Source organism: Polyodon spathula, chromosome 2 (genome assembly GCF_017654505.1).
Source record: "Polyodon spathula isolate WHYD16114869_AA chromosome 2, ASM1765450v1, whole genome shotgun sequence".
Lineage (NCBI taxonomy): Eukaryota > Metazoa > Chordata > Actinopteri > Acipenseriformes > Polyodontidae > Polyodon > Polyodon spathula.
In genome coordinates, this window is record NC_054535.1 from 44,229,071 (window position 1) to 44,244,498 (window position 15,428).

At 38.7% G+C, this 15,428-nt stretch overlaps 1 protein-coding gene across 1 annotated transcript in view; it reads left to right on the plus strand.

Annotated features, from left to right (window-relative positions):
- The first annotated feature begins 2,135 nt into the window (after positions 1-2,135).
- LOC121296966 (OTU domain-containing protein 4-like) overlaps positions 2,136-15,428 on the plus strand; it is a 28,749-nt gene continuing 15,456 nt past the window's right edge. The window contains exons 1-8 of the mRNA XM_041222946.1: positions 2,136-3,325; positions 3,499-3,582; positions 3,730-3,780; positions 5,831-5,877; positions 7,366-7,438; positions 12,012-12,093; positions 12,910-13,063; positions 14,927-14,996. Of these exons, the coding sequence (XP_041078880.1) occupies positions 3,179-3,325; positions 3,499-3,582; positions 3,730-3,780; positions 5,831-5,877; positions 7,366-7,438; positions 12,012-12,093; positions 12,910-13,063; positions 14,927-14,996 (708 nt within the window). The 5' untranslated portion in view covers positions 2,136-3,178. The remainder of the gene's footprint in view (positions 3,326-3,498; positions 3,583-3,729; positions 3,781-5,830; positions 5,878-7,365; positions 7,439-12,011; positions 12,094-12,909; positions 13,064-14,926; positions 14,997-15,428) is intronic.

A 15,428-nucleotide genomic window follows, 5' to 3' on the forward strand; every position in this document is an offset into this window, starting at 1 on the left:
AATGGCCTCGCTGTCTCTTGGGGCTATAGACCCACATGAGCTCCCCGGCGGTGAAGTGACGCCCTTTTCCGAGGTCATAGTTTCGCTTCTGCCGTAACACCGACGGCCTGCAACTGGTCCCTGTGGAAGCGGTGGGCTGTTTACAGTCGGTCCTGCAGCCTCCTGGTATACTCAGGGTTCGGGGGTATGCTGGAGGCATCTGAGGGCCGTCCGAATGCTATCTCCACAGACCAGTGCTTGATGTCCCATGATGGGCCTCTAGCACCTCCTGGCGCATCACACCAGGGTCTACCACCTGCCACCTCAACTCCCGCTGAAGGACTCCATCTCGCAGGGCCAGCCTGGCCCACTGAGCCCACAACCCCGAGTGGCGGTGGAAAGAGAGGCCACCTCTTCCCAGGGAGGTCTTCGCTGCTGCTCTAGCCACTGTAGCACGGGGCGGAAGTCTGGATCTCGGTCTTGGTGGGCCCTCCATTCCACCCTCTCGGCCGATACTCCCACCCGGCATTGCTCTTCTACTCGGCTGGTCAGCTCTGCATCCCCCCCCCCCCCCCCCCCCCGGGCACAGGGTTGATAAGACAGAGCATCCGCATTGGCATGCTTTTCACCAGCCTGGTGTTGGATCAGGTACTGGAATGTCTGGAACTGCTCAATCCAGTGGGCGACCTGTCCCTCTGGCTCCCGGTATTAGTCGTATTATATATATATTGTGCCCTGTGATGGACTGGCGTCCCGTCCAGGGTGTAGTCCTGCTTTGCACCCTCTGCCGGGTTAGGCTCCGGCTCCGCGACCCTGTAAAAGATTAAGCGGTTAATGATATAATGATAATGGATGGATGGATGGATGGATGTATTATATACATTATGTATTATATGTATTTTTGTAATGTAATTATATACCAGTAATTCATTATGCACTATTCAAACATTATAATGTACACGCTGCAAATGAACACTGATAAGCATTCTTAATAAAAGCCTTAATATATAAATAGATAAATTAACTAGACATTGCGAGAGTTGGTGAATAATTTAATAGTTTAAAATCCATGTTTAAAAATACAATTTTACTGAAGCTAAATAAATTAAACCCCAAAAACCGCTGCGCGTATTTGCCTGTTTACATTGTTTAAAGCGCTCTCAGCCGTTGGCGGGTCTAGTTCTATATATGTATGGATTGCTGATCTGGTTTGTTGGCGCTGTTCTAAAAACGCAATTAATTGGCTGTTCAGCTAGTAAGGGTCTTTTTGATTGGTGGAGCAGATAAACCCTTAACTTTGGGTGGTAAATGTATTTAGAATTGTTTTAGAAATACATTTTACCTTATGGAAGTAGCTCCCATTTATTGAACCTGTTGTATAGCACAAAGACTTTAGATAGACGCTTTCCACAACAATATCTCAATTTTTATCAATGTGTTATTAGTTAGAACTCAAAGCTCAAACTGTCCCCGGGCTTGTAGCTAAAAACATGCAGGGAACAACGGAAGAAATGATTCCGTCATACCTTGATGAGGGAAAGGAAGGGACGATGGACGGAGAGAAGCAGCAAAATAACCCAAAGGCTGTTTTCAGAGCGATATTTCTAAAATGAGAAAAAAAAAAAAAAAAAAAAAAAAAAAAAGGTTTACCATGATTATGAAACTCGATTCCCATCCAGCTGTTGCAAATGTAAGTATTTTGGTGGGGATTAATAATCGCCACAAATGCTTGTATTTGCTTCAACAGCCGGATGAAAATCGAGTTTGAAATTCTCAGTTAGGAACTGTTGGTTTGAAAATGTCCAACAACATTCTCAGATCTGAACAGAGAAGTCTGATTTTCCTGGTCCGCTATATTACACCTATGCCCTCTAGACGACACTGAATTTTACTTTTACCAAAAAATGTTTTACATGTACTGGAAAACCTACCATTAAGTAAAGGTTCAGTTCTGTAAATGTTAAGCTGTATTGCCATCCAGTGGTTATCTAGGGTTAGCCCACTTGTGCTACCTATTTTATAAACGTGTAAACTCTTCTGGTTCTTCTGCTAGCAGGAGTATTGAACTTTCATTTTAAATAGGTTAAAAATATAGCAACTTTTTCTCTGCCTTGGTTAATTGATTTTGAGCTGTTGTTTCTCAGTGGGATATATATTATGGTACTCATTTCTTCGGTTGTTTTTGGAAATCTTCGTCCAGACACATATCTGACTATTGTAGTGTTATGTATAGAGGTCACTGGTGGAACAACTATTTCCATTGGGAAAGTTGAAGGAGGGAGTTTAATTTAGTAGCACACACTTGTTTTTAGAAGCAGATGCATACTATTTTTCAACGCCTGTTTATTGCTATCTATGAAAGCGTGCGAGTAACCTTTTAGTTAATATGAGTTAGTCTTCATGGTGAGTTAGTGAAACACGCACAATAGCATATTGTAATTACAAAGCGCCCCTCGTAAAACCACCTATCCAAACATTGGATATTATACTAACTATGAGCAAAATCATGTTACACTGGCGTGATTTTTAATTAACATATAGACTACTTAGTCCCTTCATTAAGTTACTATATGGCTCGTAACTAACTGTACTTCTAGTAGGACCAGGAAATATTTCAATATCAACATCATACAACAACAAAATATATAATTCCGGTTAAACTGTAATAACATTTTTGTATTTATATCTTCATCGCGAATTGTGACGCAAGTAAGTTTTATATTTCGGAAAATACCATAACTATAATATAGCGAGCGTTGCCTGTTGGGAAATGTAGTTAGCTTGGATCATAAACTTTTCCTACAACAACCCCCAGCGTGCATCGCTCCGATTGCTCCACGAGCTAAACTGGGCAGTCAAACCTGAAACAAAAGCAAAGCAAAACAAAACATACTAAGCCACCAAACTACTTTTTATTTACTGGAGTCAGTTGGTACTTTACACCGTGCGCAAATATACAATACAAAGATTGAAACTATTTATAATTGTGCAGTTTAATAAGTTTGTACGTGCATGACGTCTTTTTCGCGGTTTGCATTGCTGCAAATGTTTGAACAGCAAAGACAGCCGAAACTTGTGATATTTTGCTGAAAAAGAAACGCTGTCTTATTTAGGTTTCACTTATTGGAATGTCTCGCTCTCACTTTACCAGTAGCCGGTAATCTCTTGTTTCAATTTAAATAAAAAAAAAAAAAAAAAAATGGATACAGGTTTACAACAAGGTCGAGTCAGCAATGACTGTTTGAAAAACGAAAAACTAATGGATGAATACCTGCGATCTCAGGGGCTGTATCGAAAGGAAATAGCAAAAGATGGGTCCTGTCTGTTCAGAGCAGTGGCTGAACAGGTAAGAAAATTAACACCCTCATTATATTTAAGAACATTTATTTACGTGCAAAATCTTTTGGAAAACCAAAGCAAATATGAGGTACCTTTTTTTTTTGCTCAAGAAAAATCTTAGTAAAGTAACCGAAGTTTTCATAGTTAATTTGTTTTAGCACATTTTTGTTTTCTATATAGGTACTTCATTGTCAGAGTCGACATCTAGAAGTAAGACACAGCTGTGCAAGTTACTTAAGAAGGAACAGGTCAAAATACGAAGCGGTAAGATTTTATATTGACACATTTTAATTGAGAGGCTTAATTTATCAATTTCTTCTGTTGCAAATGAAAAACTCAGAGTAATTATCAACACTGTTATATTTTCATTAACATTTTTTTTATTATTTTTTTGTTTATTTATAATTGCAGTTCATTGAAGGAACGTTCGAGGAATATCTGAAGCGACTGGAAAATCCACAGGTATAATAAACTGGGACTCATGGTGTATTGTATATTGCGTACTATTTAGAGCATAAACCACGTTCTGCTAATATCACACTCATGCAGTATAAAAGTCTAATTGCATTTTTTTTTTTTTAAATCTAAGAAACGTAATAGAGCTATGAAAAAGTATTTGCCCCCGGTCAGACCTTCTGCATTTTTGCACATTTTTCACATTGAATTTGGTCTGATCTTTTTGTGGGTTGTCGTAGTATATAGAGGTAGTCTGAGAGAAAAAATGACACTGAAGTCTGGTGGTGCTTTCATTTGTTTGGTGTGCAAGGTAATCAAACCTGCAATCTTCAGGTGTGAAAGTTATTGCCCCCCCCCCCAAAATCCAATTTAAGGGGTAATTAGGGCCAGCTGTTTGAATACTTTGGTTAACAATCAGGCCAGATTTGGGCCAGCCCTGCCCAATATAAATTTGACTAACTTTGGCCCTTACCATAAGAGTGAAGTTGTCAGAACGCAGGTTGTAGAGGCACATCATACCACAATTAAAAGAAATTCCTAAAGATCTCCGGGGGAAAAAAAGTTGTTGATGCCTATCGGTCTGGAAAGGATTACAAAGCCATTTCTAAGGCTCTGGGTCTCCACCAAACCACAGTCAGAGCCATATTGTCCAAATGGAGAAAGTTTGGGACAGTAGTGAATCTTCCCAAGAGTGGCCGTCCTGCCAAAATCTCTCCAAGAGCAAGGTAGAAAATCGTCCAGGGAGTCACAAACAACCCTAGAACAACATCCAGGGATCTGCAGGCCTCTCTCACCTCCGTCAAGGTCAGTGTTCATGACTCCACCATCAGAAAGACACTGGGCAAAAATGGGATTCATGACAGAGTAGCAAGGCGGAAACCACTGCTCACCAAGAACATGAATGCTTGTTTCAGGTTTGCCAAAAAGCACCTGGATGATTTTCAAGAGTTCTGGAACAATGTTCTATGAAGATGAGTCAATGGTGGAGCTTTTTTGGCCAACATGGGCACCATTATGTTTGACAAAAACCAAACACTGTATTCCACAGTAAGAACCTCATACCAACGGTCTTTCATGGTGGTGTTAGTGTCATGATTTGGGGATGCTTTGCTTCATCAGGACCTGGACTACTTGTCGTCATTGACGTAATTCTGCTCTGTATCAGAGAATTCTACAGGAGAATGTCAGGCCACCTGTCCATGAGCTGAAGCTGAAGCGCACCTGGGTCATACAGCAAGACAGTGATCCGAAACAAACAAGCAAGTTTACATCAGAATGGTTGAAGAACAGGAAATTTAGAGTTTTGGAATGGCCTAGTCAAATTCCAGACCTAAACTCCATTGAGATGTGGCAGGACCTGAAACAAGCAGTTTATGCTCAAACCCACAAATGCCACTGAGTTGAAGCAGTTCTGCATGAAGGAGTGGGCCAAAATTCCTCCACAGCGCTGTAAGAGACTGATCAATAACTACAGGAAGCGTTTGGTTGCAGTTATTGCTGCTAAAGGTGGCATAACCTGTTATTGAGTCTAAGGCGACGATTACTTTTTCACACAGGGGCATTGGGTGTTGCATAACTTCCTTTAATAAATAGATAAATGAAATAAGCATCAATGTTGTGTTATTTGTTCACTCAGAGTCCCTTTTATCTAATATTAGATTTGGTTGAAGATCTGATAACATTCAGTGTCGGAAATATGCAAAAATGCAGCAAATCAGACAGTGGGCAAGTACTTTTTCACGGCGCTGTATATTTTCCTGTAAACTTCAGCAGGTAACTGTTTGTTAGCAAAATAAAATGCTTTTGAATATGTTGCTAAAAAATATAGAATTTGCACAAATGATAAAGGTCAGCAGTATAGTTTAATGATTAAAGATGAGTAGACAGGTGATCCTCTGCCAATAGCTTTTTAACTGCTTTTGCTTCAGTTTTACATTCGATCTCTGTGGGTTTATGGCATTTTGTTTTTGTTGACCTCTAGAACAGTTATTTAAACAGTCTGGTAAAGATTATTTACCCGTAATAATGTCTGTAACAGTCTTTATTTTTCACACAGATCTGGGTTGGAGAAGTGGAAATCAGTGCCTTGTCTCTGATATACAAGTAAGAATCATGCTAATTTGTGGAGGTAGACAGATTTGCAGTTTAACATTGATTTATAATAGCTTGCTGTCTTTAGCTGTCAATTATAAGGTAGAAATAGTCAGTGCTTGGACAGCTAATGAAACTGTGGGTTTGCACAACCGAAGAATTTCTGCACAAACTGTCATAAACTGTCTCAGAAACTCATCTGCGTGCTCGTCGTCCTCACCAGGGTCTTGACCTGACTGCAGTTCGGCGTCGTAACAGACTTCAGTGGGCAAATGCTCACCTTCGATGGCCACTGGCACGCTGGAGAAGTGTGCTCTTCACGGATGAATCCTGGTTTCATCTGTACCGGGCAGATGGCAGACAGCGTGTATGGCGTCATGTGGGCGAGCGGTGTGCTGATGTTAATGTTGTGAACAGAATGCCCCATGGTGGCAGTGGGGTTATGGTATGGGCAGGCATAAGCTATGGGCAACAAACACAATTGCATTTTATCGATGGCAATTTGAATGCACAGAGATATCGTGACAAGATCCTGAGGCCCATTGTCTTGCCATTCATCTGCCGCCATCACCTAATGTTTCAGCATGATAATGCACGGCCCCATGTCGCAAGGATCTGTACACAATTCCTGGAGGCTGAAAATGTCCCAGTTCTTCCATGGCCTGCATACTCACCAGACATGCCACCCATTGAGCATGTTTAGGATGCTCTGGATCGACGTGTACGACAGCGTGTTCCAGTTCCCGCCAATATCCAGCAACTTCGCACAGCCATTGAAGAGAAGTGGGACAACATTCCACAGGCCACAATCAACAGCCTGATCAACTCTATGCGAAGGAGATGTGTCGCGCTGCATGAGGCAAATGGTGGTCACACCAGATACTGACTGATCTTCTGATCCACACCCCTAACTTTTTATTTTTAAGGTATCTGTGACCAACAGATGCATATCTGTATTACCAGTCATGTGAAATCCATAGATTAGGGCCTAATGAATTTATTTCAGTTGACTGATTTCCTTATATGAACTGTAACTCAGTAAAATCTTTGAAATTGTTGCATGTTGCGTTTATATTTTTGTTCAGTGTAATATGATCTATTAAAGCTGACTGTGTCATTGTTGTTGCTTGATTTCTGGAAGCTTGAAAAAGCATTTTCACTTTTAACCAGTGCTTCAGTTTTGGTATGTCTGGGGGAATGAGTTTGCTATACCTGAATCACAAAAATGTTTTTTCATAGTACTGTGAGCTGGTACCATATTGCTATTTTATTACACCAGTCTTCATCATGGAAAGTTTCCTGTGGGGGAGAAAAAACAAGCAAATCCCAAAATAGTCCATGTTATTTCTTATTTAATAAAAATAAGATACAGTGTAGATCGAATTAGAAGTATAAGTGACATGGGCATTTGTTAAAATGTCAGATATTGTATACGTAGGTAGGAAGACATGTGGCTAAATAATGCATGTTACTTAGATAACTTGTTTGTTTCTTTTATAGGCATGATTTTTTAATCTACCAGGAACCAGGAAAACCAGCAGTCAACATAACTGAAAACAACTTCCCCAACAAGGTAAAGTAGATTGGTGATGTCATAGGGGATAAAATGTTGTTGTGGGTGTTTGCTTTTTATTGCCAGCAGTAGCTGCAGCCACAATAATTCTGAATGTTTTTATTTCAAACTGAAACACTGAACTTGTGTTTTTGTGGTACGGCAATTTTGTTTGGCACAATTGTTTACATACCATGTGTTTTCTCATCCGGTTCCTCAAAATACTTCCAAACGGTGCTTCCTTTGTTTAGAGATGCCTTTTTAAATATAGAACAAACTCAGAAAAAACACTTCTCACTAGCGTTATTACCCCGCCGTGGAACTGCTACCATACCACGTCTACTACAGGCATAAACACACACAGTGCACCAATGAAGCGCCAGATCTGCGGAGAATAAAACCCTCCCCAGTGTCAATCTTTCTGTTGCACCAATTAGAAAAGCTACTTGGAGGCATTATATTATAATATCCGCCCTTACTGTGGCACTAGAGCAGTCTGATACGAGACAGACTACTCATGATAAATTACTAAATGAATGCATAAAAATGTATGCGTTTGGTGACATTTGTCATCTGATCGATTATAGGTCTAGCATACTATTAAATGTTTTACCACTTCTTTAGAGTTTAAACTTCCCATCCTTACTATATTATAATGCTACAATTGTAAAAACACTGTTATTTTGTTATTTAAGTTCTATTGAAATAATATATTTCCGCTTTTCATAATAAGTGTGTATTTTAAAAATGAATGCAAAAATTGTTTTGAAAACTTTCTTATTTGAGTGCTAAGTGAAAAAATCTGCAGAATGTTTTTAACATGGAAATTGCCAAAGTAAAAGGGTAGCTGGGTTGTTAAATTGAGTCTTTTAATAAGATACACTACCAGTCAAAAGTTTAAGAACACCTCAATTTTTCCAGTTTTTATTGAAATTTACGCAGTTTAATGTCTCGATGTACTCTGAAATTAAAGTATAGAACAAATAAACAATTAGAAAATAAAAAATAAATCATGGAATCGTTTTGTTTAACAAAATTTAATTAAAATTTTTGACTCAAAGTAGCCACCTTTTGCAGATATAACAGCCGAACACACTCGTGGCATTCTTTCTACAATGGAAATCAAATATTGTTCTGAAAGTTCTTCCCAGCACTGTTGCAGAAGTTCCCACAAATGTGTTGCACTTGTAGATTGCTTTGCTTTCACCCTTCTGTCCAGTTCATCCCAAACCAGCTCAATAGGGTTTAAGTCTGGAGACTGTGCTGGCCATTCCATGGTTTGAAGCCTGCCGTCTTGTTCTTTTCCTCTAAGGTAGTTAGCCTGGAGGTATGTTTTGGATCATTATCTTGCTGTAGGATGAACCCTTGACCAACTAGGCGTATACCAGAGGGTATTGCATGGCGCTGCAAAATGCTGTGGTAGCCGTTTTGGTTCAGGGTGCCACTCACTCTGTACAAGTCGCCGACTCTGGATCCAGCAAAAGAGCCCCAGACCATCACGCTTCCTCCTCCATGTTTGACAGTTGGTGTCACACACTGAGGAACCATCCTTTCGCCAAACCAAAACGGCGTACAAAAACCCTGCGTGGTGAACCGAAGATTTCAAATTTTGATTCATCAGTCCATAAGACCTTCTTCCAGTCTTCAGTAGTCCACTGGCGGTGCTTCATGGCCCAGGCAAACCTCTTTTTCTTATTTTGCCATCTTAGCAGTGGCTTTCTTACGGCCACTCGACCTGTCAAACCTGCAGCTCGAAGTCTTCTCTTCACAGTTGAAACTGAGACTTGCTTACTTCGACCAGTGTTAAGCTGTGCTTGAAGCTGTTGTCCAGTGAGCCGCCTATCACGCAAGCGGTTGACTTGTCTTCTGATTCTGTTGTGGCTTTGGGTCTGCCAGACCTCTTCCTGTGAGAGTTTCCTCCAGTTTCCAAGTGCCTTTTGATGGTGTAGGAAACTGTACTCACTGACACCTTGGCTTTCTTTGCAATTTCTCCTAAAGGAAAGACCTACACTTTTAAGGATTATAATGGTCTGTCTGTCTTCCTTTGTTAATTGCCTTTTTCTCACTATTATGATAGCAAGATACTACTTCCTGCAGTACAATACTGTCCACATATGCTTAAGAGGGTGTAGTAACACAGTCTGTTCCAACACTGCTTTTGTACAGACAGAGGGTTTTTAATTAATCAACAAAAGTTGGGACACCTGTAGGAATTGTTAGCATCAACTTTCAAGGCTTAATTTACTTCCATTGCTGCAGAACAGCTGTAAGTTGTTAACCCATTACTTGTTCCCTGAAAAAGGCCTTTTTGTATAACTCTGAAATGTACATTATTTTTAGGTTACCAAACCTAAACCGCTTACCTTTGTACCATTTCAGGTTATTCACTGGACTTGAACTGCTTAAATTTCAATAAAAACTGGAAAAATGGGGGTGTTCTAAAACTGGTAGTGTACATTATAGCATGATATATTGCTAGTGTTACAAAGTACGTGTTTTCTGTTCACATTAGTGTATATAATTATACTAAAATCATTATGAATATCCTTTTCAATTGGTGAAGGGCAAACTCACAAAGTGTTTTAAGGAAATGTATTACATAAGGTTCTCTCATAGCAGTCTATGCAAAGACAAAGCAACTCAAATCCAGCAGGGTTGGAGATAATCTGAGGTCTCACAGATGAGGAAAAAGCCTGTCTTTCAAGTCAGCTCCCACGATAAACCTTCTAGCGTTCTCTAGTTGACATGGTATATAAGGTTTTTTTTATTTTAACCCTTTCACGCTTCGAGGTCACTACAGTGGACAGCTATTTTTAAGTGATTATCTCCTATAGAAACTCTGTTTTGACATCACTAATGCATGGTATCCTCTTCATTGGATGTCTGCCGAAATTAAAACGCCTGCTATCTAGTGGCATTTGATAGGTACTACAAAAAACATAAAGGTGACAGTACAATGGCAGAGAAAAGTTCAGCAACACTGAGCACCTCAGGGATTTCTGTAAAATCCTTTTACTCAAAAAGAGCAGAGCAGGGGAAAAATATATATTCAAAGAAAGTAGTGTTGAGGGAATAATATAGTATATGTTTTGTTTAAATACTCACTTTATTTTTTTCAGTTTGTTAAACCATATGTCCACTTAAGTGGATGTCATGCAATATTAAGATTAATATTGCTCATTAGGCCAATTGTTGTTCTATAGGCCTATGCTAAATATGGTTTGTCATATAAGAGGTGTATGTTGCAGTGTTGTCCACAAATACTCATTTGGATCATTTTAACTTTTCTCAACTGTTTTTTAATTGAAAATTAATTTTCTGAATAATTATTATTAGCAGCAGCTGTGTGGTGGTAGTAGTAGCAGTTTTATTAGTAGTATTGTTATTTCCTTATCCAGACATCAAGAGCACCTAGCTACAGGGTAGTAGAGGAGATTCCATCACAATCAAGTGACAGTAACAGTGATGTTGGTGACTGGCAGCCAGACATGCAGGGAGAGTCAGCAGGGAGCCCAAGTAGCAACAGTGAAAGTGGCAGTGTCAAGGGCACCCCCTGAAATCAGATTTAGTATGGGGAATCACTGGCCAAAGCTAACTGATGCAAAAAATGCTAATAGTGCCATGATGCGGCTTGTACACGGAAAACTAAGTACATCTGCATGCAGTGTCTTGAGCCATTGTGTCCTGGGTGCTTTGCCAACTTCCACACCCAGCACTAAGATCAGACAAATTCAGTTCACTAAAGAGGGAAGAATGGTAACTTGAACTAAAAAAGTTTTAACAATGAAGACATTTTTGTTTCTGGATGAATGCGTCTATATTTGAGCATTGTATATCTATATGTGTGTGTGTGTGTGTGTGTGTGTGTGTGTGTGTATATGTGTATATATATATATATATATATATATATATATATATATATATATATATAATTTTTGAGGACATTTTTGTTTCTGGCAAAAAAAAAAGAAAATATGAGAAAACATTCTAATACATACCAGTTGGAATGGTACCAGCCATTTAGTTTTGCATTTTGTATTACTTTTTTTTTTTCCCAACCAAAAGAAAAAGACTTTCATTCATAATATGCTGTTCCAAGATAATAGGGCAATTTGTTGTTACAGACGCATGATGTACACTCAAGTGGACATATAGTATTATACTTCTTAAATTTTGTACAAAAAAGAACAAAACTTATGTTTTTATAGGCCCTGAAGATTAATAAAAACCATTTAAAAAAACAAATATTGTTGAACGTTATCATAATTCATGCATGAAAGGGTTAAGAACAGATGAAATTGATCTAGGAGAGGTTTTCCAGTATTAGCACTGCCATTTTGTATCCTGTCAGCTTTTGCTTATGTTATATTTACTAATATGATTATATGCAGGAGGGTGCACAACTGTTTGTGTTTATAAAACTCTTATTAAAACATTAACCCAGAGAAATCTGCAATCCTGTGGCTGCTTCTCCATTTTCTTTACTGTGATGTGGAGTCAGGCAGCACAGACAGTTGGGATGCAAGTTTAACTCTAGGAATTCAATAAATATTAATAAGGATTCACAAAAAACTATTTTTTTTTTTTTAAATAGGTTAGTCTATGTTTCCTAAATGGAAATCACTATGACAGCGTCTACCCCAAGCAGTTTACTGAAGCTGCAGCTTTATGTCAGTGTAAGTACAAATACTATATTGCATTATATTCTTTTTTATTATAGTGTATCTAGCATATCCCTTTCCGAGGAAATGTTTAACTTTGTGGAATTTATCTGTGTGGGTTTTTTTTTTGCTGTTGACAATTCTTGAGGCTACTACTAACCTCATTCCTAGATCGTCATTAGACTCTGGAACGCTTCCAGGTAGAATTCTGCACATGTTTTTCTTGAAACGCATATGTTTTTGGCTTGTCAATGACTGGTGTGATTGTGTCCAGGATGGGACTTAAATAGAAAGCATGCTATGGAATGGTTAGAATGGCATTGCTTTATTTGGATCACATTCTCTGGATAACACAGTTCAGCCATTTTGATTAGTAATTTGCCCCCTTTTTTTTCTCTCTAGTCATAATAATAATAATAGTAATTTTTATTTTTATATAGTGCCTTTCATAGTGAACCACCATCGCAAAGTGCTTTACAAGATACGAGACTAGGGTGTGTGAACTATGCATCAGCTGCAGAGTCACTTACAACAATGTCTCTCCCGAAAGATGGAGCACAAGGAGGTTAAGTGACTTGCTCAGGGTCACACAGTGAGTTAGTGGCTGAGCTGGGATTTGAACCCAGCGACAACCTGGTTATAAGCCCGTTTCTGTACCCACTGGACCACACAGCCTCCTAGGAATATTCATCTGAATATTTTTCAGTGAATCCTGCATCCAGAGACACGTTCCTGCTGTTCATTGTTGTAAACGAAAGAGGCTGCTAACAGCGGAACAGGTCTACAAATTCCCTGCAGCTTGCGTTACATGTCTTTCTCATTTATTCCCAGCTATTGTATATGAACTGCTGTATGAGAAGGTGTTGGGAGTGGATAGCAGTAAACAAACTTGCAGTCTTCAGAGCTGCAGTGAGTCAGATCAAGATGCGCATGAGGAAAGTGTCAGCAGCGATGAGTCTGATTTGGATGCTGAGGATGCCTATTGGTAAGGATTGAAACTACTCACGGTTAGGGCACAATCATTAAACAGTTCATGGTTTACATTATGGAGCCACTGGATGGTACTGTGTAGCATGTGTGAAGTTAAACAATAATAAAAGTTAAAATCTAATTAATAATCTCCTATTCAGTGGCAGTTTTCCCTCTCGTTCTGTACAGTAGGCTGTTCATAGTCACGTTGATGCTGTGGGGGAACTGTCGATGATTTGCGTTCATATATAATTGCTGTTTTATTTTATGTCATTAAAGCCAACATGAAGATGAAAACCCTCCATTACATTAAGCAGTAATGCAGGAACACTCTCTGCAGTCAGCTAGATTTTGGTGGTTCGTCATTTTTGTGCCATCATATGCTTAGTTTTATTGCTCAGTGGCAAATGTTTTTTTTTTCCACAACAGCAGAGCCAAGTGACCTTTTATTATCACCTCTGAATTTGAAAAGGGATATACTTTGATAATCTGGGTGTATCAGTTAAATCCAAAGTGGTGAAAACTGTACCTTTTTGGAGGAGAAATATAAGCAGATCTCATAATACATGGCCAGGGTTAAAAGGTATATTTAAATCCTGTAGTGGAGGGTAAGGGGTTTTTTACCTGCTAAATGAGGGAGTTAAGTTGCTATGACAACAGGGTAGAAGACAGGTGCTTCTGATGAGGAGGGGGGGTAATGGGATGGCCGATTCCCCTGGTAGTTAATAAAAAGCACCTGTTGCACTGTATTCAATGTGGTTGTTTTTTTGCACCAGGTTTTCTCTGCAGTTTTGTTTCTATTTGTACTTTTTGGAATACAAGTTATTTTTTTAAAATTTCTTTTCACTTATCCATATGCATTTTATTAACTGTCAAAGAAGGTAAGCAAGAGAAAAGTACTGGTGTTGCGGTTGTGACACGTCTGTAATGTAGTGCTTTTTATTCTTTCTGCTACAGATTTCTGCCTGTCCACTGTTGCTTAGAATGAGGTGTATATCTCAAGGCTACACTCCTAGTTTAAAGGTTAAATGTACTGCAAATGTGAAGTAGTAGAATCCAATAATTCCTGTAATGTAGTAAACCTGTTTAGAATTTTAGGGCTGACACTTTTGAGCCAATTCATGTAAGAGTGCATTATTTTAAGTAAGTAGATGTATTTGTCCTTTTGCTTATTGCCAAAAGCAGCATTTACATAGTAATCTGGAAGTAGGTTCTACTGTATATTTATAAATGTGTATGTCACACTTCAAAAAACAGCTAGGCTATATCTTGACTGCTTTTCCAACTGTGATACAATTTGGCATTGACATTCCTAGGTTCTTAAAGGCATTGAAATTAGTGTGTGGCTCACTTATGCTTAACTTTGGCCATTGAATGGTCATCACTAAAATCATCACTAAAACTTGTTAATTGTGCAACGGGTCTGTTGCCAAGCTACTTATTCAGTTTCAGAAAAGCTGCAACAGCTGACAGTGTGGCTTGGCAGAGTTATTAAAGGGAAGCTAAATATAAATAATACAGAACGATATCTTTGCTGGACTTGGTGAGCGAACCGGAAAGACACAGTAATATTGTCGATCCCTGTTGAAGCCGCCCACTAGGTCCTTATCATGATAGTTGTGAATCTGTACTTCTAAAGTTTTTTCATTAGTTGTTTAATCAAATAATGATGTAGAAGGAATGCATGGGTCTAACTTTAATAGCTAGAGATATTTTCCAATGCATTTGCTTTGCTGTTGTACCGTTACATGGATACAGTATATGTGCCCATTACCACATACAAGTAGCAAATTGTACAAGTTTCATGATGATTTTAAAGAAGATCCTCAATCTGTTCAAACTGAAACCTCAATTTACTCTACTTTCTTCCCACAAACAGGACCGAAGGAGCTGCAGAATCTGCTGACATGAATACAGTCCGGTCCCGGTATGATAACCAAGTCCCTAAGGTACATTTTTAAGTTAAATAACTATATTGTAGAGTCTTGATTACAAAACTTTGTTTATTTATTTATTTTTTTTTGATGGTTAGGTTCCAGAATTTTAATGAATTTTAATGTTTGCTGCCTAGAAATTCTCAAACAGAAAGACTTACAAACTCAAGCAAGTCTCACTGGCGCTTTCAATTTGATGCAGATTTAACAGAAATTATTGAGTTTGCAACTTCATATTTTCATTGTTACGGAAACACCTTTGGCAAAATCTAACTGTACCCTTGTCTTTGACTTCATGTTATTGAAGACCCACTGTTTTGAAAGATGGGTTTATTCTACGATATTCCAGGTCAAGTTTAATAATGGTTATCGTATAGAAAAGTAAAGGCTTTTGTTGCAGTCATTTTATAAGCATGGGGTGAAAGTCTGTAAATGGAATTCCATCAA